This window comes from Rhinatrema bivittatum, chromosome 14 (genome assembly GCF_901001135.1).
Source record: "Rhinatrema bivittatum chromosome 14, aRhiBiv1.1, whole genome shotgun sequence".
Classification (NCBI taxonomy): domain Eukaryota; kingdom Metazoa; phylum Chordata; class Amphibia; order Gymnophiona; family Rhinatrematidae; genus Rhinatrema; species Rhinatrema bivittatum.
In genome coordinates this window covers 553,833-576,895 of record NC_042628.1, presented here as the reverse complement: position 1 = coordinate 576,895, position 23,063 = coordinate 553,833, and the positions used below count along the sequence as shown (strand labels likewise).

The 23,063-nt window shown below is 44.9% G+C and overlaps 1 protein-coding gene across 2 annotated transcripts in view; it reads left to right on the top strand.

Annotated features, from left to right (window-relative positions):
* USP31 (ubiquitin specific peptidase 31) overlaps nucleotides 1–23,063 on the top strand; it is a 98,421-nt gene that overhangs the window by 49,803 nt on the left and 25,555 nt on the right. Inside the window, exons 10-13 of one of the 2 annotated variants that reach the window (XM_029576034.1) lie at nucleotides 2,016–2,093; nucleotides 2,468–2,597; nucleotides 6,620–6,739; nucleotides 10,194–10,419. In XM_029576034.1, coding sequence (XP_029431894.1) covers nucleotides 2,016–2,093; nucleotides 2,468–2,597; nucleotides 6,620–6,739; nucleotides 10,194–10,419 — 554 coding nt within the window. The remainder of the gene's footprint in view (nucleotides 1–2,015; nucleotides 2,094–2,467; nucleotides 2,598–6,619; nucleotides 6,740–10,193; nucleotides 10,420–23,063) is intronic. The other variant, XM_029576035.1, reaches the window with a different exon arrangement.

Sequence of the window (23,063 nt, the reverse complement as noted above, 5' to 3'; positions counted from 1 at the left end):
CAGAGGGAACAGGGGGCAGAAGGGGTGGATGCACTGGTCCTCCCCTGGCCCAAGGACGTTCTGTTGTATGTGTTCCCACCATGGCCATTGGTGGGAAAGGTCCTACGCCGCATCGAGGTGCACGCTGGCAGAGTGATTCTCGTGGCACCAGAGTGGCCGAAGCGCCCGTGGTTTGTGGATCTCCTGAATCTGGCAGTGGACGGTCCACCGAGGTTTCGTCCGTCTCCAACACTATTGCGGCAGGGCCCCGTCTATTTCACAGACGCCGATAGTTTTTGTCTAGCAGCATGGCTTATGAAAGGCGTGGGTTGAGGAGTAAGAATTACTTGGATGCGGTGGTGACCACGCTCTTACATTCCCGTAAAACTTCTACTTCTATGGAGTGTTTGAGTCCTGGTGTATCGACCACCAACTACAGCCGTCCAGGGCGTCTATTCCGGAAGTCCTGGATGTCTTATAGGCAGGCCTAGCCAAGGGCTTGGCATTCAATTCGCTGCGGGTGCAGGTAGCGGCCCTAGGCAGTTTTCATGGAAAGGTGCAGGGGATTGCGCTGGCCTCTCACCCGGACGTGATTAGTTTCTTGTGAGGTGCTAAGCATCTTCGTCCTTTGGTCCGGAGTCCTTGCTCATCGTGGAGGTTGAACCTGGTGCTGAGAGCACTTTGTACTGCCCCTTTCGAGCCCTTGCGATGTGCGACCTTGAAGGATCTGACTTTGAAGGCGGTTTTTCTGGTGGCTGTTTGTTCCGCGAGATGGGAATCCGAGCTACAGGCCTTATCCTGCAGGGAGCCTTTCTTGAGGATTTCGGAGGCAGGGGTCTCCTTGAGAGCCGTTCCTTCCTTTCTCCCGAAGGTGGTATCCTTCTTTCATTTGAACCAGTCCGTAGAGCTCCCTTTCTTCGCGGGGGTGGACTCTTCTTCTCCAGAGTCTAGAGATTTGCAGAAGTTGGACGTGAAGAGAGTTCTATTGCGTTACTTGGAGGTGATGAACAGTTTTTGGCTCTCTGACCACCTTTTCGTGCTGTGAAGTGGGCCCAGAAAGGGGCAGAGGGCTTCTAAGTCCACAATTGCACGTTGGTTGAAGGAGGCGATAGCTTCGGCTTACCTGGTTTAGGGTCGCCCGATGCCATCTGGTCTTAAGGCTCATTCCACTCGGTCTCAAGCGACTTCTTGGGCGGAGTGTCAGCAGGTGTCACCACAGAAAATTGTAGGGCGGCTACCTGGCAGTCTCCGCATACTTTTGCAAGGCATTATCGGCTTGATGTCAGGGCTCCAGAGCCCGGTTCTTTTGGGGCCAGTGTGCTCCGAGCGGGACTCTCTCTGTTCCACCCTGGTTAAGAAAGCTTGGGTACATACAGGGAAAGGAAATTTGGTTCTTACCTGCTAACTTTCGTTCCTGTAGTACCACGGATCAGTCCAGATGCCCGCCCGGGGAGAAGATGGAGAGTCCGCTTGGCTGGTGGCTGGTCAACATTTCTGCAAGTTTTACTGACTGCCCCCCTTTCAGGGCATGTTTTGTTCATTCATGAGGTTTTTCGGTGTTTTCATATCCTCTGTTCTTCAGGGGGAGGTAATTTTTTTTAGTTGGCAGTTCTGGTTTTTAGATAATTTCTGCTTGGGTACAGTATAATTCTGGCAGACACTAGGTGGCACCTCAGGGGTATAGGACAGAGTCCGCAAAGTCTTTTTCTGTCTCCATCTGCTGGTGGGGAGGCAAAACCCAGCAGTCTGGACTCATCCGTGGTACTACAGGAACGAAAATTAGCAGGTAAGAACCAATTTTCCTATATAAGAATAAAAAAAATTAATCAATAAAAAACAAAGCCCAATTAACAATAATAAAAAAAAAAAAATCCTCTACTTTTCACATTCTAAAAGACCTGCACCTTTCCACTGCTCCTCTTAACGATGCATCTGCTGCATACTTTACAACATAAACATAATGTGAGCAGGCTAAGAACAGTTATGTTGTATTGTTGCAGGTATGTTCAAGCGTCTAATTGTTTTTTCTCCTGCAGAGCATTGAAATCCTGTGGCTTTGGTGGCCCAGCTCACGTGAAACTGGTGGTGGAGTGGGATAGAGAGATGGAGGAATAGTAAGTATGAAGTTTGCAGCTGGGGGGAGTGGTCACAAGAAACAGGGCCTCTCCCTTTGCATCGCGCTCTTCTCTCCTTTCACTCTGATCGGCAGTAGCAGCCTGCAGCCCGTGAACCTGCGTGCACTCACCTCTCCTGCCACTGCCTCCTGCACAAGCTTCCTGTGTTAGACTGGAAACCTGTGCACAAGGTCCAGGCCTATGAGCAGGTCTTGCATTTACTGCTGCTGTTACTGCTTTTCTGCTTTAGGTAAAGGGAGGGGAAGTCTGCTCTTTTGTTTTGATTTTCATCTGGGGTTGTGTGAATTTTAAAGTGTTAAACGGCGGGATCCTACAAGATAAAGGTTTGGGAAGTGCTGTGTTTGTGTTCACAGCTTGTTTGGAAGTATGGAGGAGGAGTATGTTCCTGATTCAGAGAGTGTGCGTCACCAGAAGGAGCTTCATCTTCAGCCTCCGTTCTGTACCTTGTCGCAGTGTTTCCAGCTGTACACCAAAGAGGAACAGGTGGGCTCCAGGAGGGTCTCGGAGCTTAAGCTTGGGTGAGGGGAGTGAGGGAATGGGGTCTGTGGAGCAGAGCCAAAGAGATCCTCCTCAAACGTAATGCTCATTTATTCAGTTCATGATGCAAGATGGGGCCACTCCTCTGGTGATGTGGAGAGAGGACCTCGGCCTAGATCTAGGATGCAGGGGAATAGGCAAGGTCCTGGCAGAGAGGAGTGAGGCTGATGGAATGAGTTGTGAATATCTCTCTCTTCCTGAGCTGCATGTTAGAAGCCAATGGGAGAAAAACATCCCAAATCAGTCCAGATGCATGGGCTTCTTATCTTTTCCAACAGATGGAGCTGGAGGAGAAAAGCTTTAGTGACACTGTTACTTAAGTTACTGCACTACCTGCAGTCCCTCAGTCATTTTCTGTCTCCAGGAGATGGTAGAGGTGCAAAACCTGCATTATGGAGTTTTGGGGGAAAAAAATGAGAGAGAGAGAGGAAAATTGCTTTTGGGGCTGCTAGGTTCTGTGGAGGACTGTCCCCCTGGTGGAATAGGGCGAGAAGGGGGGTTAGTGACCCTGAGTTTGCTCTGTCCGGTCTATGGGGGGATTGAAGCTGGCTCCCTCTTTACCCCACGTGGCCCTTCTTTTCTCTCCCTTGCTTCAGTGAAAAAAACAGCATCAGGAAAGTACTCTTTAGTTTTATTCTTGGCTGCTAACTTAGAGGGACTGTCGTTATAAAAACAATATATATATATATTGGAGAGAGGCAGTCCTATTTGGCTTGGAGGAGCCATCAGAGAGAGGAGGGGCTTAATGGCTGCCAGAGTTCTAAAGGAACTAAAAAATATTTCAAACCTATTAGTAAAAATTTGTAACCTATCATTAAAATCATCCATTGTACCTGAAGACTGGAGGATGGCTAATGTAACCCCAATATTTAAAAAGGGCTCCAGGGGCGATCCGGGAAACTACAGACCGGTTAGCCTGACTTCAGTGCCAGGAAAAATAGTGGAAAGTGTTCTAAACATCAAAATCACAGAACATATAGAAAGACATGGTTTAATGGAACAAAGTCAGCATGGCTTTACCCAAGGCAAGTCTTGCCTCATAAATCTGCTTCACTTTTTTGAAGGGGTTAATAAACATGTGGATAAAGGTGAACCGGCAGATGTAGTATACTTGGATTTTCAGAAGGCGTTTGACAAAGTTCCTCATGAGAGGCTTCTAGGAAAAGTAAAAAGTCATGGGATAGGTGGCGATGTCCTTTCATGGATTACAAACTGGCTAAAAGACAGGAAACAGAGTAGGATTAAATGGACAATTTTCTCAGTGGAAGGGAGTGGACAGTGGAGTGCCTCAGGGATCTGTATTGGGACCCTTACTGTTCAATATATTTATAAATGATCTGGAAAGAAATACGACGAATGAGATAATCAAATTTGCAGATGACACAAAATTGTTTAGAGTAGTTAAATCACAAGCAGATTGTGATAAATTGCAGGAAGACCTTGTGAGACTGGAAAATTGGGCATCCAAATGGCAGATGAAATTTAATGTGGATAAGTGCAAGGTGATGCATATAGGGAAAAATAACCCATGCTATAGTTACACAAAGTTAGGTTCCATATTAGGTGCTACAACCCAAGAAAGAGATCTAGGCGTCATAGTGGATAGCACATTGAAATCGTCGGCTCAGTGTGCTGCGGCAGTCAAAAAAGCAAACAATGTTGGGAATTATTAGGAATGGAATGGTTAATAAAACGGAAAATGTCATAATGCCTCTGTATCGCTCCATGGTGAGACCTCACCTTGAATACTATGTACAATTCTGGTTGCCGCATCTCAAAAAAGATATAGTTGCAATGGAGAAGGTACAGAGAAGGGCAACCAAAATGATAAAGGGGATGGAACAGCTTTCCTATGAGGAAAGACTAAAGAGGTTAGGACTTTTCGGCTTGGAGAAGAGACGGCTGAGGGGGGATATGATAGAGGTGTTTAAAATCATGAGAGGTCTAGAACGGGTAGATGTGAATCAGTTATTTATTCTTTCGGATAATAGAAAGACTAGGGGGCACTCCATGAAGTTAGAAAATAGCCACTTGCCAGGTTCTTATGGCCTGGATTGGCCACTGTTGTAAATAGGATGCTGGGCTTGATGGACCCTTGGTCTGATCCAGTATGGCATGTTCTTATTTTATGTTCTTCCATGGCCCTCTGGGATTCTGTTGTACATTTTCCCTCTGTGGCCCATAACAGGCAGGGTGTCACGGCATATCGAGACTCATGCAGGTCTTCATGGCTTCGTAATGACCAAATCAACCGTGATTTGCAGATTTAATAAATTCATTCGTGGACAGTCTCTTAAAGGTCGGCATCTTCCCAGGTTGCTTTATTAAGGCCCCATCTTCTTCGATTAGGCGGCTCGCTTTTGTCTTGTGGCTTGGCTTTTAAAAGGAATCACTTGTGATTACGAGGCTATTCAAAGGAAGTCAGTATGGCTGTATTGCAAGCTAGGAGACCTTCCACTTCATTGGCTTATGTCATGGTATGGAGAGTTTTTGAGACGTGGAGCCTCGGGGAGAGGATTACTCCTCTTTGTGCATCGGTTTCTCATGGTCTTGCCTTTTTGCAGAATGGTTTAGTGAAAGGGCTTGCATTTAGTTTTCTAAGAGTCCAGGTAGCAGCCTTGAGCGTTTTAAAGGTAAGGTGTAGGGGTTGTTCCTAGCTTCACATCTGGATGTGGTCCATTTTCTGTGAGGTGGTGAAGCATTTGTGGCCTCCAGTGAGATGAGTGTTTCTCTCGTGGAACCTTAATTTGGTTTTGTGGGTTCTCTGTGGTTCGCCAAGCTGTTTCGGAACGCATCACTGAAAGACCTTACATTAAAGATGGTCGTTCTAGTGGCAGTCTCTTCAGCCAAGTGGATTTCAGAGCTTCAAGCTTTCTTTTGTAGAGACCCTCCTCTTCAGATTTCAGAAGATGGGGTGACCTTGTGCACAGTACCTTCCTTTTTGCCAAAGGTGGTATCTGCTGTTCACCTAAGTCATACATTGAAACTTCCAGCTTTTTGGAATTTGGACCCTTCTTGTCCACATGCAAAGGATCTTCATTTGTTGGATGTGTATCTGGTCCTGTTGCGCTATTTAAAGGTCACCAACAGTTTTCGGAGGTCTGATTACCTGTTCGTTCTGTTTGGTGGAATGCATAAAGGGAATAAAGCTTCTAAAGCAACCGTTTCATGATGGATAAAGGAGACCATTGTGTTTACTTATCTTTGTAAGGAGTATCCGATTCCTGTGGGTCTACAAGCCCAGTCTACCAGGGCGCAGGCAGCATCCTGAGCTGAGTATCAGTTTGTTTCCCCACAGGAGATCTGTTGGGGGGTGACCTGGTCTTCTCGACACACTTTCATAAGGCAGGTGCCAGAAGCGGCTAGTTTTGGAGAGAGTGTACTGCGAGTATCTTTCGGATTCTTTCCCAGTTTAGGGAAGCCTGGGTATATCCCATGTGTCTGGACTGATCTGAGGTATGAACAGGAAAGGAAAATTGGTTCTTACCTGCTAATTTTCGTTCTGGAATTCCACAGTTCAGTCCAGAACCCTTCCCTCTGGAAAGACTGCTCTTTTTTTTTGGCTATGTGTAGATAGGAAGAAATTGTTTGACATTTGGGAGTCTTCACTCTCCTTTATAGATGGATGGGCTCCAGGTTGGGGGTTTGACCTTTCCTCTGCTTGTGTTGGGTGGGGAAGTTGTTTATAGTTCAATTTCATCTTTGCTTGGGTACAATGCATACTGAGGGACTGCAGGAGGCACATTAACTTAAGTAACACAGAGTCAGTAAAACCTTTCTTCTCTGTTTCCATCTGCTGGTAGGGATGAAAAACCCATGAGTCTGGCTTGATTTGTGGAATTACAGGAATGAAAATTAGGTAACAGATTTTCCTTTGGAGCTTAGTAGTTTAATATGTTCAATGTGTTCTTATGTTCTGATCTGTGGTTACTTACTATGTAGCTTTGCTTTCTTCTACTGGTTTCCAGTTGGCCCCAGATGACGCCTGGCGCTGTCCACACTGCAAGCAGCTGCAGCAGGGGAGCATTAAGTTGAGCTTATGGACTCTACCTGATGTTCTTATAATCCACCTGAAGAGGTTCAGACAGGTAGGAAACACCATGCTGACTTGAGGCTCAGTTAATTGTAGTCAGATTTGTGTCCTCTGCTGGTCATTCTGACACATCACAGGCAGTCTGTAAATGTGAAATCGATATGTAATATTTTCACCTCTTCTTTATTTATGTTCAGTGGATCCATACAGAGAGAGAAGTGAGGAGGCAGGGTGAGGCTGAATGGGAAGATGTAGTATAGTAGAGATGCGAGAGGGCTCTAACAGATGGCAATTGCTTGCATTCAGTGCCCTGAAGTTTGCTCTCAAGAAAGAGAGGCGATGGGTAGAATGCCTCAGGGATCAATCCTGGTGCTATTTGCATTCAATATCTTTGTGAGTGATACTGCAGAGGGGTTAGAAGGATACTAAGATCTGCAACCCCCAAAAGAGTAGACAGAATGAGAAGTAATCTAAGAAAGTTTGAGGGTTGGCAAGTGCTTGGTGTTGAAGATTCAGGAAAAAATTGCAGATTCATGCATGGCTCTTCTTAATCTTCTTCTTGACAAGGGCGGTTCAGCAGCCCTCCCTGGGCTGGGTATGGACCCGGCAGCCTTTTCTTGGTTGGAATTCTTTCAGGGCCTTCAAGCCTTTGTTCAGGTGCAGTAGGCTGATGCCCCTACCCGTTCTGAGCCCCCCCCAGCCCTACCAGCATACCTCTGGACATGCCTCGTCTCACCAAGGGCATCCCTGACAAGGACCCAAACACCACAGGCGATGATGGGGATATAGACTCATTGGAGGACGGGAAAATCCCTTACAGGACCATGCTAAGGTTCTTCCACAGAGATGTATTTCTGGCCCTGTTCTCCCAGACCCTCAAGACTCTGGGAGCATCCGGCGCGGACTCTGTGTCAGAACCAAAAAGGAACCTCGTCTTGGTGTGTCTATGGAAATCCTCTTACTATTTCCCAATGCTGGAAGCCATCCAGGAATTGATTGACCTGGAGTGGGACGCCCCGGAGGCCAGTTTTAAAGGTGGTCGAGCCTTAGAGGCCCTGGACCCGGTGGCCAAAGAACGAGCAATCAGGCATGCAGTGGTAGTTTTTCACATCTATTTTGGGAAAGAGAATGCTGATCCAAACTGACAATTAAGTAGTAATGTTATGGGCGAACAAGGAAGGAGGCACAGGGTGTGGACCCTCTGCCAAGAGTCTCTGAGAATTTGGGAGCGGACTTTTAGCCTTAGAGCCTTCCTACAAGCAACCTACTTTCCTGGGTTCTCCAACACACTGGCGGGTTGCAGAGTATTGGCAAAGTATTCATCCCCACAAGTAATCTCTAGACTAAACAGTAGCAGACAGGTTGTTCGGGCTCTTGGGTCACCCACTGATTGACTTGTTTGCATCAGAGGACAAGAGGAAAGTCTGCACCAGTTGCTTTTCTGCTCAAGTGGGATGCAGATCTGCTTTATGATTTTCCACCACTTTCAATGGTGGTGAGAAGAGTGCAGAAGGCACTTAAGGATTGGGCACACTTGATCCAATGTGGCCCAAACAAGTGTGGTTCTCTTTCTTGGTCAGGTTCTCAGTCAGCCTTTCAATCCTTCTGGTTTCCGATCTGATTTTGCTAACTGAAGAGGAGGGTCGTCTATTTCTCTCTCAAGTTGACAGCATGGATGTTGAGCACTTGCTAGTCTCATCTCTGTCACTGACCAAGGAAATTGAGGATATTGTGATTTTGGGCACGGAGCCTTCAACTAGAGGAGTTTACAGTTTTAAATGGAAAAGGTTTTCCTGGACCCGTTTGCTCCTGTACTTACTCTCTCTCGCCTCATCAGGTCTCGGTATGTTATTGGTCAAAGTGTATCTTGGTGCCATTGTTCCTCCTTTGATACCTTGATTAAGTCTTTGGGTGTCGTTTTTTACTTTTATGCAGATGACATACAGCTTTATTTTCCTTACACTGATGGTAAAGGTTGCCCTTTCATTTGTGAAGAAGTGAATACAATCCAGGGTTGGTTGAGGGATCATGGGCTCCTCTCGAATATACAAAAAAACACGAATCTTATGGATAGGCAAGCACTTACCAAAAGATAATGCTATGAGTTGTCAATAGGAGAATGTTCAGTAGCTTTTTTGACTGAGCTTTGGAACTTGGGCGTGTATTTTGTTTCACAGTTAATCTTAAAACTTAATGATCAGCATTTGGTGAAGGTTTCCTTTTATAAATTGCATCTGTTGAAACCTTTTAGGGATATACTTAAACCTGAATTTTTTAGGACTGCATTATGGGCTGTAGTGATTACTGTAGCAGCTTAGTAGGTCTTTCTGCTACATTGTTAAATGCACTCCAGTTGGGGCAATATGCTGCGACCAGGGGATCGCCTAATTGTGACCATGTCACTCCTGTTTCGTGAGAATTACACTGGCTGCTGGTGTATTGGAGGGCACACAGTTTAAAATGGTGGTAATTATCCATAATTTGTAATTGTAAAGTAGCCCAAACCTTGTGCTGGTATGTACCAGTGTGTACTCTGAGATTCTCGTTAGAGATACTGCTACTAGCCATCTCATGTTGCAAAGCACACGTGCCAGAGCGTTTTCGCATTTAGCTCTTACACTGTGGAATGCATTACTGTTAGTGCTGAGGGCAGAGCAGGAGAATAAAGGCACTGTATTTTAATGTCCCATTTATGTCTACGCAATCTATCAGAAAGTGACAGCAGTTTTGCACTCCCTGTTTACCCAGTCGTCTACTCTTCACGGGGGTGGGAGGTCTGAGTGCTTTTTCAGTAAGGTACTCTGCTTCTCAACCTTCAGCTTGGGATTCCCTGTGTGTTTTTGCAAATTTAGCCCTGCTTGTGGATGGAGAAAGCAGGTTTGTTTACCATAAATGGGGCTCTCCGAAGACAGCAAAGTAACCACCTGTTTCCCTGAAGAGTTGACTGCCTAGCTAAAGTTAAGCTCTGCAATCAACTGAGGGGGGCATGAGGCAGTGTGTGGGAACTTCCATGCATGCTCAGTAGAGCAAAAGCTCTGAGCTAGCAGAGAGAGGTCCATTTGGTGTCATGGCTAATTCATTCTGCTGTCATTGGAGAGTGTTGAAGGTCTGGGCAGATGGGACTGTGGAGATAATATTCTTGGCAGAATCAGGAGTAATCTAAGGAAATATTTCTTTACAGAAAGGGTGATGGATGCATGGAACAGCCTCCCAGTGGATGTGGTCAAGACAATAATGTAATGAAGTTCAAGAAAGCTTGTGATAAGCACAGGGGAAAGTCAGCGATCATCTGGGGTCTATGACATTGCACAGGAAGTAAACTGGGCAGACTAGATGGGTCTTATGGTCCTTATCTGCCGACATGTTTCTGTGTCAGTTCCTTGTAAACCGGTGCGATATGTATTCTTTCCAGGAACATCGGTATATAAAAAAATTAAAAAATAAATAAATAAATATTTCCTGTTTTGAGGCAGGGATTGTCACCTCAACTTCTCTTTTCTTTCTTACAGGAAGGAGAGCGCAGACTAAAGCTTCAGAACATAGTGAAGTTCCCGCTGTTGGGGTTAGACATGACGCCCCATGTGGTGAAGCGCAGTCAGAGCAGCTGGAGCCTGCCCTCACATTGGTCACCTTGGCGAAGGCCATATGGGCTTGGCAGAGATCCTGAGGACTACGTATATGATCTGTATGCAGTATGCAATCACTTGGGCACCATGCAAGGCGGGCATTATACAGGTAAGGGGCCAGGGGAGGAGTCATGGGAGGGGCAATATACAGGTGAGGCGGCATGTTCTGAAGATGAGCAGTTCACAGTAGTCCCTAAAGGGGGGGTCATATGACTGTACTGGGACATCTCTTCTAAAGCTTTTAGGAAAGGCCTGAAGGTTTTTACTACCCATAAACAGGAGTTCCTGCATTGCAGTGACCCTGCTGCTCCTTTCAGTTCATTTTTGTTCACCAGAGATGTCAGACATGAGGTTTAACATTCTTGCTGCTATGCGACTTTCTTTATTAAAAATAAAACAAAAAACCCCACACTTTCTTAGGCAGGTTTTTTGGCAATTCGTAATTTCCTAGCGTAAAGCCAGATGGTCTCAGGACCAATGGGTTATGCTCTTCTGCTAGTAGATGGAGAAGTCGTCAGGTTTCAAAGTCGACATCACCTTGGATACACCCCTGCAGTGACCTTCTCTCAGGAGTGGTCGGTACAGGGGCTCCCAATGCTTTCAGCCCTACAGAAACTTGACATTTCAGAGGCCTTGGTACTTCGGGAGGTCTCAGTCCTTTGGAGTCGGCAGTCCAAGACAGAGGCAAGTTTGGGTTCAAGTTCAGCTGACCCACCCTCGGAATGAGGAGACAGGAGGTTGGCTGTCCCTCTTTTTCCAGCGGTGAGGTGGGATTGCCTCGGACGAAGGGATACTGGAGGTGATACGAGCTAGTTTTTGCTTTTCTCCTCGGGACATGTCCATTATGTCTCCTTGCCACTCCCAGCATGAGAAGCAGACAGTGGGGGTCTGCCTTTGTGTAAGGCTCCTCAGGTTGAGGGCTAAAATTCCAGTATCCGCACCCCAGGAAGATACAGGGCAAATGGGGCAAAAGGAACCCAAGGAGGAAGGTTCCTTTTGCCCCATTCTGGACCTCAAGAATGTAAACCGACATTTGAGTAATTCAGTTCCGCATAGAAACTCTTCGCTTTGTGATAATGGCCATTCAACTGGGAGAGTACTTAACCTTCCTGGACCTTTCCTAGGCCTACCTTCATATTCCAGTCCGCCAAGAACATCAGCGTTTCGTACACCTTGCAGGATAGCGCTGCCATTATCAGTTCTGGGTGCTACTCTTCGGCCTGACCACCTCCCAAGAACATTTTCCAAGATTATGGTGGTTGTAGCGGCAGTACTGAGAAAAGAGGGCATCCTGGTCCATCCGTACTTGTACGACTGGATGATCTGGGCAAAGCCCATGGAAGAGAGTCTCTGGGTGATCAGCAGGGTGCCCTCCCTGCTGCAGGAGTCAGTTGGGTCGTATACATGGACCAAAGCAGTCTCAAACCCTCCTAGTACTTGGAATATCTGGGAGTCTGGTGCGGCACCAAGCGGTGCAATGTTTTCCTCCCGCCACGCGCATAAGGGAGTGGATGTCCCAAGTGTGTCGGTTGACGAAATCCACTTGCCTGACGATGCGGAGCTATCTGCAGGTCTTCAGTTTGATGGTGTCAACGCTGGAGGTAGTACCATGAACGAGGACACACATGCGACCACTTCAATGCTCCCCGCTGTCATGTTGGAACCCCCTGTCTCGACCTTTGATTTGCCTCCATCTACCGGTGGACGTATGTTCTTGAATCCAGTGATGGTCACAGGAAGCTCACCTGGGCAGGGGTGTAGCTCTGTTCCCACCGAACTGGCTGGTCCTCACGATAGACATGAGCCTCTGGGGCTTGGGGAGCTCACTGTCAGGAACTGACGGCCCAAGTGTGTTGGACCAAGGAAGAGGCGCTCTGGAGCATAAACTGCCTGGAAACCCGAGCAGTCAGATTGGCGGGTCTACAGTTCATTACTCAATATTCAATAGGGCTAATAAAGTGTGTTTGACGTCAATATGTGGAAAAACCACACCTGTGTCTCTTATAAGTACACCATTAGTGATAACATTCATTTTTTATAAATATTCAACAATTTTGTATACATTAATTTTTTATTATTTTTGTATTTTTTATATTAAATTTTTAGGAGGAAAAGACTTCAGATGCCAGGATGGCTAACCAAATAGTCTTCCTGGTGATGTTCAGTTATTAGTCTCAAAACCTTTCTTAGACTTAATGAATTTTACATTTTTGCATGATGCATCATGCATCAAAATATAATATAAAAAATATAAAAAAATTAAAAATTAATGTATACAAAATTGAATATTTATATAAAAAAAAAAAAATCAATGGTATCACTAATGGTGTACTTACAGGTGGGGTCTACAGTTCAGCCTCATGCTCCAGGGTCAGGTAGTCTGTGTGATGGAGGACAATGCAATAATGCTCGACATTAGCCACCAGGGGGAACCAAGGCCAGCAAGTGTCACAGGAGATAAAACTCTTTATGGAGTGAGTGAGTGGAATTACACCTACAGATGATCTTGGCTTCCCACAACGCAGGGAAAGACAACGTCAGAGCAGACTTTCTAAGCAGGGAGAGTCTGGATCCAGGAGAATGGATTTTGTCTGCCAAAGCCTTTCAGCTTATGGGAGATCGCTGGGGCCTCCTATCCTTTGACTTGCGGGCCGCATTTCACAATGTGAAGATTCTCCATTTCTTCAGCCATAGAAGAAATCAGTGTTCCCTAGGGGTCGATGCTCTCGTTCAGACCTGGCCAGAAGAGGACTTGTCCTTCTTGAGGATCCATCTTGATTCTGTCTTACGGTTTGGCCCATGGGAGGGCTCGCCTGGTGAAGCATGGATATTCGGTGGCAGTAATTTTCACCTTGCTCTGTGCGTGGATGTTCTCTATGTCCTTAGCGAATGTGCGGGTCTGGAGAGTACTTGAGGCCTGGGGCGAGGAGCGTGGTGTTGCCCCTCGGACGATCAAAATCCCACTAGTTCTGGAATTTTTACAAGACAGCTTGAATAAAGGGTTAGCTCTTAACCCCTTGAAGGTCCAGGTAGAGCTCTTTCCTGCTTCAGGGGCAAGGTGAATGGAACCCGCCTGTTGGCTCATCCGGACATGGCCCGTTTTCCAAAAGGGGTGAAGGACCTCTGGCCACCCCTATGGTGGCCGGTTCCTCTATGGAATCTTAATCTAGTTTTAGAGTTTTTGACAGTGCCCTCCTTTCGACTGCTATGCAGTCTTTCCTTGCACTTATTAACCCTGAAAATGGTGTTCCTGGTGTCGATATGCTCAGCTTGTTGCATGTCTGAACTACAGGCATTGTCATGTCAGGAACTGTTCCTCCAGATCTCTCCAGGAGCGTTACAACTTCATTCTGTACAATCCTTCTTGCCCAAGGTAGTCTCGGAGTTTCACTTGAATTAGTCCAATTCGAGGCCATCCTTAGGCTCAAGGAGACAGAAGGATACCGCCTTCTCTGCCATTTAAACATCTGTAGGCTTTTGGTGCGGTACCTGGAAGTCTCAGAACTGATGCGCAAGACAGACTGCTTGTTTGTCCTTCACGGAGGAAGGAGACAGGGTGAACCACCTTTGCGGGCTACCATGGCTCGCTGAATCAGGGAGGAGGTCACGGGAGCCTATGTAGAGGCAGGAAAGCCATTACCCTTCAGGTTAAAGCTCATTCCACTAGGGCTCAGACAGTATCCTGGGCGGAAGCTAGACTGTTGTCTCCCCTCAACATCTACTGAGCGGCAACGTGGTCCTCCTTACTTGGCATCTCAGACATGGAGGAAGGAGGATAACTAATGGGACTGTGCTATACTACAATGACTAATGGGATTGTGCTATATCACAATGACAGAGAGGAGCACCCGGGAGGCGGTGTAGCGCTTTATGTCCAAGATGGCATAGAGTCCAACAGGATAAACATCCTGCATGAGACTAAATGCACAATCGAATCTTTTTGGGTAGAAATCCCTTGTGTGTTGGGGAAGACTATAGGGATATGAGTATACCACCGTTCATCTGGCCAAGATGGTGAGATGGACAGTGAAATGCTAAGAGAAATTAGGGAAGCTAACCAAATTGGTAATGCAGTAATAATGGGAGATACATTTACCCAGTCAATATTGGGGTAATTGCAATCATCGGGACATGCTAGAGAGATAAAGTTCCTGGATGGAATAAATGATAGCTTTATGGAGCAATTGGTTCAGGAACCGACGAGAAAGGGAGCAATTTTAGATCTAATTCTCAGTGGAGCACAGGACTTGGTGAGAGAGGTAACGGTGGTGGGGCCGCTTGGCAATAGTGTTCATAATATGATCAAATTTGAATTAATGACTGGAAGGGGGACAGTAAGCAAATCCACGGCTCTCGTGCTAAACTTTCAAAAGGGAAACTTTACTAAAATGAAAAAAAATAGAAAAAAAACTGAAAGGAGCAGCTACAAAAGTAAAAAGTGTGCAAGAGGTGTCATTTAAAAAAAAACAAAAAAACAAACAACCTAGAAGCATAGTCCAGATGTATTCTACACATTAAGAAAGGTGGAAGGAAGGCAAAACGATTACCGGCATGGTTAAAAGGGGAGGTGAAAGAAGCTATTTTAGCCAAAAGATCTTCATTCAAAAATTGGAAGAAGGATCCAACAGAAGAAAATAGGATAAAGCATAAACGTTGGCAAGTTAAATGTAAGACATTGATAAGACGGGCTAAGAGAGAATTTGAAAAGAAGTTATTAATCTAGTAAGTTGATTTGCTGTTTGAATAAAGCTAGAAGGAAAAAAAAAAAACAACCAAAAAAAGAAACCTCCAAGCAGAGAGCGCTCCAGCTTTTAAAACAGCTTTTAAACTCTCCCTTGGAGTTAGTTGGCACAAAAAATCGGTTCAAACTAAAAATTGGGGCATAAAGACTGTTTTTTAAAACAATTGACCAAAAGCAAAGGCAACAGTCCAGAAGTGCCCTACTTTACCCAGCTTGTCCCAGGCTAAACTGTTTGACTCCCTCCCTACCCCTCTACCCACCCACCCCTGGGGCTTGTTTTCTAATAAAGACTGCCTAACTTCCCATTGGCAGCGAGATAAATTAGTACATTGGTAACAGTCAAGGAAATACAAATCACAAACTACCAGGATGAGGACTATCCAATGTAACTGCTGTGGAGCCTTTATTCTGAGGGAAAGCATCTGGAAACTTAGAGCTTGCCCAATTTGTGCACAACTCTCTTCCTTGAAAATGGAGCTGACTGAGATAAAAGCTCAATTAGCTTCAATTAAAAGTATTACACCCACATTGCATTACACAGATAATAATTCCCCAATATCACGGAAAAACCAGGAGTCAAGAAAAGGAGATCCATTAGGCTCAGGTAGGACCCACAGTCATCCATTCTTGACAGATGAGCAGCCAACAGGTACACCCTCCCACTCAAACAGGTCATTAAGAAATTCTTTACAATCCAGGATTACAGTGGGCTCTGGTAGAATTAGACCTGTGAGGAGGAGACACACAATGTACCAAATGCAAAAGAACAAGCCCTCTCTATATTAAAAACTGAGGAAGTTCTTGAGAAAAACATTGCAGTATTACCAGAAAAGAGAGAAAAAACACAATGCATGCAGTATTTCAAGATCCATAACCAAAAGAAAAATCTAATTGAGATGGATAACTCTGTCAACAGTGGCACAACTACAAACAGAAAGAGTAAAGTGAATAACAAATCTCAACTAATATCTCATAAGGAGTCCAGGAAAAGCAATAACCTTAAAGAGAGTACCTGGAAGGCTATGACCACAAATGCTCATAGTTTGGGAAATAAAATCCCAGATCTGCAGGCCCTAATGGCTGAGGCAGAATTGGACATTGTTGCTATCACAGAAACATGGTTCACAGAATCTCATGAATGGGATACAACAATACCAGGCTACAACTTGTTAAGGAAGGACAGAGAGGATAGAAAAGGGGGAGGTGTGGCTCTTTATGTCAGAAACAACATCCAAGCATCTGAGCTACAAGGAAGTTGGGGTAAAGAAGAAGTTCTATGGGTCGACCTAAAAAAAGATGACGGAGTGTCCATTTATATTGGAGTGGTGTACAGGCCTCCAAACCAAAAGGAAGAGCTGGACAGAGATCTGATTGAAGACATCCATAAGATAGGCAGGAAGGGAGAAGTGGTGATCGTGGGTGACTTTAATAAGCCAGATGTAGACTGGAAAATCCCATCTGCAGAAACTAAAAATAGTAGAGCAATAATGGATGCCATGCAAGTATCTTTGTTCAAACAAATGGTGTTGGAACTCACGAGAGAAGGTGCTATACTCTACTTATTGCTCAATAATGCAGATAATGTCTCAGATGTCCAGGTGGGCGCCCACCTCAGCAGCAGTGATCATCGAACGGTATGGTTTAATATCACTAATAGAATAGGGAAAAGAACCACAAAGACCCGAGTTTTACAGTTCAAAAACACAGACTTTGAGGAAATGGGAAAGTACCTGGAGGAAGAACTTAAAGGATGGGAGAACGAGAGAGATGTGGATCAGCAGTGGACCAATCTAAAAGGAGCAATCACCAAGGCAACTGCTCTATATGTTAGAAACATAAAGAAAAGCAAAAGAAAATTGAAACCTATCTGGTTCTCAAAGGAGGTGGCTGACAAAATTAAAGCTAAAAGAACAGCATTCAAGAAACATAAAGGATCCCAAAGGGAGGAGCACAAAGAAGAATATTTGTATCAACTGAGGGAGACGAAGAAAACAATCAAGTTGGCAAAAAATCAAGCAGAAGAGAGGATTGCCAAGGAGATAAAAAATGGTGACAAAACATTTTTCAGATACATCAGCGAAAAGAGAAAGGTCCAAAGTGGTATAGTGAAATTGAAAGGTGGTAATGATCAATGTGTGGAGACAGACGAAGAAATGGCAGAAATATTAAACGAATACTTCAGCTCTGTGTTCACTAAAGAAGACCCTGGAGAAGGACCATCTCTACACAACAAGAAACTGGAGGGAAGTGGAATAGTTGAAAATCCTTTTACAGTAGAAAATGTGTGGGAAGAGCTAAAGAACCTGAAAGTGGACAAAGCCATGGGGCCTGATGGGATTCATCCAAGGATATTGAGGGAGCTCAGAGATGTTCTGGCGGGTCCGCTGTGTGACCTGTTCAATAGATCCCTAGAAACGGGAGTGGTGCCGAGAGATTGGAGAAGAGCGGTGGTGGTCCCGCTTCACAAGAGTGGGAACAGGGAGGAGGCTGGCAACTACAGGCCGGTTAGCCTCACTTCGGTGGTGGGAAAAGTAATGGAGTCTCTGCTGAAAGAGAGAATAGTGAACTATCTACAGTCCGGAGAATTGATGGACCAGAGGCAACATGGATTCACCAGGGGAAGATCCTGTCAGACAAATCTGATTGACTTTTTTGACTGGGTAACCAAGGAATTGGATCAAGGAAGAGCGCTCGATGTCATATACTTGGATTTCAGCAAAGCTTTTGATACGGTTCCGCACAGGAGACTGGTGAATAAAACGAGAAGCTTGGGAGTGAGTGACAAGGTGGTGACCTGGATTGCAAATTGGTTGACGGACAGAAGACAATGTGTGATGGTAAACGGAACCTTCTCTGAAGAGAGAGCGGTTTTAAGTGGTGTACCGCAAGGATCGGTGTTGGGACCGGTCCTGTTCAATATCTTTGTGAGCGACATTGCGGACGGGATAGAAGGTAAGGTTTGTCTTTTTGCGGATGACACTAAGATCTGCAACAGAGTGGACACGCCGGAAGGAGTGGAGAGAATGAGACGGGATCTAAGGAAACTGGAAGAGTGGTCGAAGATATGGCAGCTGAGATTCAATGCCAAGAAGTGCAAAGTCATGCATATGGGGAGCGGAAATCCGAATGAACTGTATTCGATGGGGGGGGAAAGGCTGACGTGCACAGAGCAGGAGAGGGACCTTGGGGTGATAGTGTCTAATGATATGAAGTCTGCGAAACAATGCGACAAGGCGATAGCAAAAGCCAGAAGAATGCTGGGCTGCATAGAGAGAGGAATATCGAGTAAGAAAAGGGAAGTGATTATTCCCTTGTACAGGTCCTTGGTGAGGCCTCACCTGGAGTACTGTGTTCAGTTCTGGAGACCGTATCTACAAAAAGACAAAGACAAGATGGAAGCGGTACAGAGAAGGGCAACCAGGAAGGTGGAGGATCTTCATCGCATGACGTACGAGGAGAGATTGAAGAATCTAAATATGTACACCCTGGAGGAAAGGAGGAGCAGAGGTGATATGATACAGACTTTCAGATACTTGAAAGGTTTTAATGATCCAAAGGCAACGACAAACCTTTACCATAAGAAAAAAATCAGCAGAACCAGGGGTCACGATTTGAAGCTCCAGGGAGGAAGATTCAGAACCAATGTCAGGAAGTATTTCTTCACGGAGAGGGTGGTGGATGCCTGGAATGCCCTTCCGGAGGAAGTGGTGAAGACCAGAACTGTGAAGGACTTCAAAGGGGCGTGGGATAAACACTGTGGATCCATAAAGTCAAGAGGCCGCCAATGAAGAGTAGGTGACTCGCCAGAATGATGGCTACTGCCTGGAGACAATACCCTTATTCAATAAACATACACATGGTTACTGTGACTCCAACATCACTCTAAGCTTCAACAGCAAGAGGAAATGTGGAAAAAAGGATTTGCACTCACAAAGACGGGAGTAGCTGGCTTGTTACGGCGGTTACTACCCCAAACCAAATATCCAAATTACTACCTCCACCTTCCTCTATTCCTGATGCCTTTCAACTAGCTTGATCACTCCATTCTTATACTTCACTTTCAATGCATATCCAGCATAGTTCTCTGCTTCAACAGCAGGGGAGAAGAAAAACTGATACTTCACGCATATCCAGCATAACTTCAACGGCAGGGGAGAAGAAAAAAGGATTCACACTCACAAAGCGGGGAGTAGCTGGCTTGTTACGGCGGTTACTACCCCAAACCAAATGTGCCTGATACTTCACTTTCGATGCATATCCAGCATAGCTCTCTGCTTCAACGGCAGGGGAAAAGAAAAACTGATATTTCACGCATATCCAGCATAACTTCAACGGCAGGGGAGAAGAAAAAAGGATTCACACTCACAAAGCGGGGAGTAGCTGGCTTGTTACGGCGGTTACTACCCCAAACCAAATGTGCCTGATACTTCACTTTCGATGCATATCCAGCATAGCTCTCTGCTTCAACGGCAGGGGAGAAGAAAAAAACTGATACCTCACGCATATCCAGCATAGCTCCCTGCTTCAACGGCAGGGGAGAAGATAAACAACCAATAAGGGCTGTATAACATAATCTGGGTAAAAATAAATAAGCATGGGTGTAGCTTGCTTATTGCGGCGGTTACTACCCCTACTACCTCTAACTAATCAAGCTAGATATTTCACTTGGATGCAGCTCTATCACCGCTCTCTACATTAATGGCGGGGGTGGAAGGGAATTAGAACCAAGAGCTAAGAGAAACAGATAAGTATGAGAGAAAAAATGAGGGAAGCTTGCTGGGCAGACTGGATGGGCCATTTGGTCGTCTTCTGCTGTCATTTCTATGTTTCTATGTTTCTATAAGTTGACTGAAGAGGCAAAAAATCCCAGTAAAAACTTTTTAAAATATATCTGAAGCAGAAAGCCTGTGAGGGAGTCAGTTGGACCGTGAGATAATTGAGGGGTTAAAGGGGCACTTAGAGAAGATAAGGCCATCATGGAAAGATTAAACAATTTCTTTGCTTCCGTGTTTACTGAAGAGGATGTTGGGGAGGTACCCGTAATGGAGAAGGTTTTCATGGGTAATGATTCAGATGGACTGAACCATGACAAACTGAAGAGTAGTAAATCACCTGGACCGGATGGTATACATCCCAGGGTTCTGAAGGAACTAAAAAATGAAATTTCAGACCTATTAGTAAAAATTTGTAACCTATCATTAAAATCATCCATTGTACCTAAAGACTGGGGGATAGCTAATGTAACCCCAATATTTAAAAAGGGCTCCAGGGGCGATCCGGGAAACTACAGACAAGTTAACCTGACTTCAGTGCCAGGAAAAATAGTGGAAAGTGTTCTAAACATCAAAATCACAGAACATATAGAAAGACATGGTTTAAAAGTCAGCATGGCTTTACCCAAGGCAAGTCTTGCCTCATAAATCTGCTTCACTTTTTTGAAGGAGTTAATAAACATGTGGATAAAGGTGAACCGGTAGATGTAGTATACTTGGATTTTCAGAAGACGTTTGACAAAGTTCCTCATGAGAGGCTTCTAGGAAAAGTAAAAAGTCATGGGATAGGTGGCGATGTCCTTTCATGGATTACAAACTGGCTAAAAGACAGGAAACAGAGTAGGATTAAATGGACAATTTTCTCAGTGGAAGGGAGTGGACAGTGGAGTGCCTCAGGGATCTGTATTGGGACCCTTACTGTTCAATATATTTATAAATGATCTGGAAAGAAATACGAGTGAGGTGATACAAAATTGTTCAGAGTAGTTAAATCACAAGCAGATTGTGATAAATTGCAGGAAGACCTTGTGAGACTGGAAAATTGGGCATCCAAATGGCAGATGAAATTTAATGTGGATAAGTGAAAGGTGATGCATATAGGGAACAATATCCCAAGCTATAGTTACACAATATTAGGTTCCATGTTAGGTGCTACCACCCAAGAAAGAGATCTAGGCATCATAGTGGATAACACATTGAAATCGTCGGTTCAGTGTACTGCGGCAGTCAAAAAAGCAAACAGAATGTTGGGAATTATTAGAAAGGGAATGGTGAATAAAACAGAAAATGTCATAATGCCTCTGTATCGCTCCATGATGAGACCGCACCTTGAATACTGTGTACAATTCTGTTTGCCGAATCTCAAAAAAGATATAATTGTGATGGAGAAGGTACAGAGAAGGGCGACCAAAATGATAAAGGGGATGGAACAGCTCCCCTATGAGGAAAGACTAAAGAGGTTAGGACTTTCAGCTTGGAGAAGAGACGACTGAGGGGGGATATGATAGAGGTCTTTAAAATCATGAGAGGTCTAGAACGGGTAGATGTGAATCGGTTATTTACTCTTTCGGATAGTAGAAAGACTAGGGGGCACTCCATGAAGTTAGCATGGGGCACATTTAAAACTAATCGGAGAAAGTTCTTTTTCACTCAACGCACAATTAAACTCTGGAATTTGTTGCCAGAGGATGTGGTTAGTGCAGTTAGTATAGCTGTGTTTAAAAAAGGATTGGATAAGTTCTTGGAGAAGTCCATTATTTATTTATTTATTTATTTATTTATTTCAAATTTTTATATACCGGCATTCGAGACAGCAGTCACATCATGCTGGTTCACATAAAACAGGGGTGTGTAGTAAACATAAACTATAACAATGGTGCGGAAAAAGGCAGTTACATATAACAGGGTGAAAAGAACTTGGCGGAGAAGGAAGAGAAAGGACAGGTTATTAATTCACACAAGTAAATGATAGAAGATATGGTTCACCATGGTATATGTGGAGATAAGGGGTGGCGTGGAGGTGATAGTTTTATTGGCGTCCGGGAATGCTTGTATGATTACCTGCTATTAATTAAGTTGACTTAGAAAATAGCCACTGCTATTACTAGCAACGATAACATGGAATAGACTTAGTTTTTGGGTACTTGCCAGGTTCTTATGGCCTGGATTGGCCACTGTTGGAAATGGGATGCTGGGCTTGATGAACCCTTGGTCTGACCCAGTATGGCATTTTCTTATGTTCTTACTCACCTTCTCCAGGTTCTATTGCCTGGACGTTCAGGCCCGAGAGGACGCAGCGTTTGCAAGGGTAGTGCTAACTGGACCATGGGCAGCCTCCTTCCCCGATCGGGACTATCTTTTGTACTTCCCATTGGTCCTTAGTCTATCTGGCTACACCTAGGAAATGGAGAAACTACTTACTTGATAATTTTGTTTTCCTTAGTGTAGGCAGATGGACTCGGCATCCCACCCTCGGCTGCCCAAGAACAGGGACAATGAATTGTCCATAAAATGAATTTCACTTTCAAGCAAAACCTAGATCAGGGCATCTGTATTCTTGTTGGGATTCTGCGTTTTTTTGGTTGAGTACAATTATGGTTATCAGATATTAATCAAGTTTTTTTGGTAGTATGTCCACAGTGGCTTTTGAAGAGAATACTGAGGGGCTGAGGTCACTGCAGGGGTGAGTCTAAGGTGACGTCAGCTTTGAATCCTGACTCCGTTTCCATCTGCTGGCAGGGGAGCATAACCCACTGGTCCTGAGTCCATCTGTCTACACTAAGGAAATCAAAATTATCAGATAAGTAACTTCTCGTGTTTTCTTGTCATTTGTCGCATTGTTTATTGGCTGAAGGGACACATTTTTTCTTTCCTTGTCGTGGGCTCTGTTTTTCAAGTTTCTCTATGGTCATCTAACTTCTGCAAATACTTGGATGCTTCTAGATGTGTGTGCCCACTCTCTCTCTCAGGATGTATGGAAGAAGGAGTGGTGAGAAAGCAGACTGAGTACTGTGTCCAGGCAGTTGAGGGATTTGATAGGCCTCAGTTGCCACTCCACGGTGTGATTGTTGAATCTTCCCTAAAAAGGATCAGAAAATCTAGAATTTGAATATTTTGGTTTCCTTGGGACCGGATTCTCGCACCCTGGACCCTTTTGGAAGAAGCTTTACATACATTATTCTCTAGGCTTGCGTAGCATCCTACCAGTTTGATTCAATACTTGCACAGCACTATCTAGGA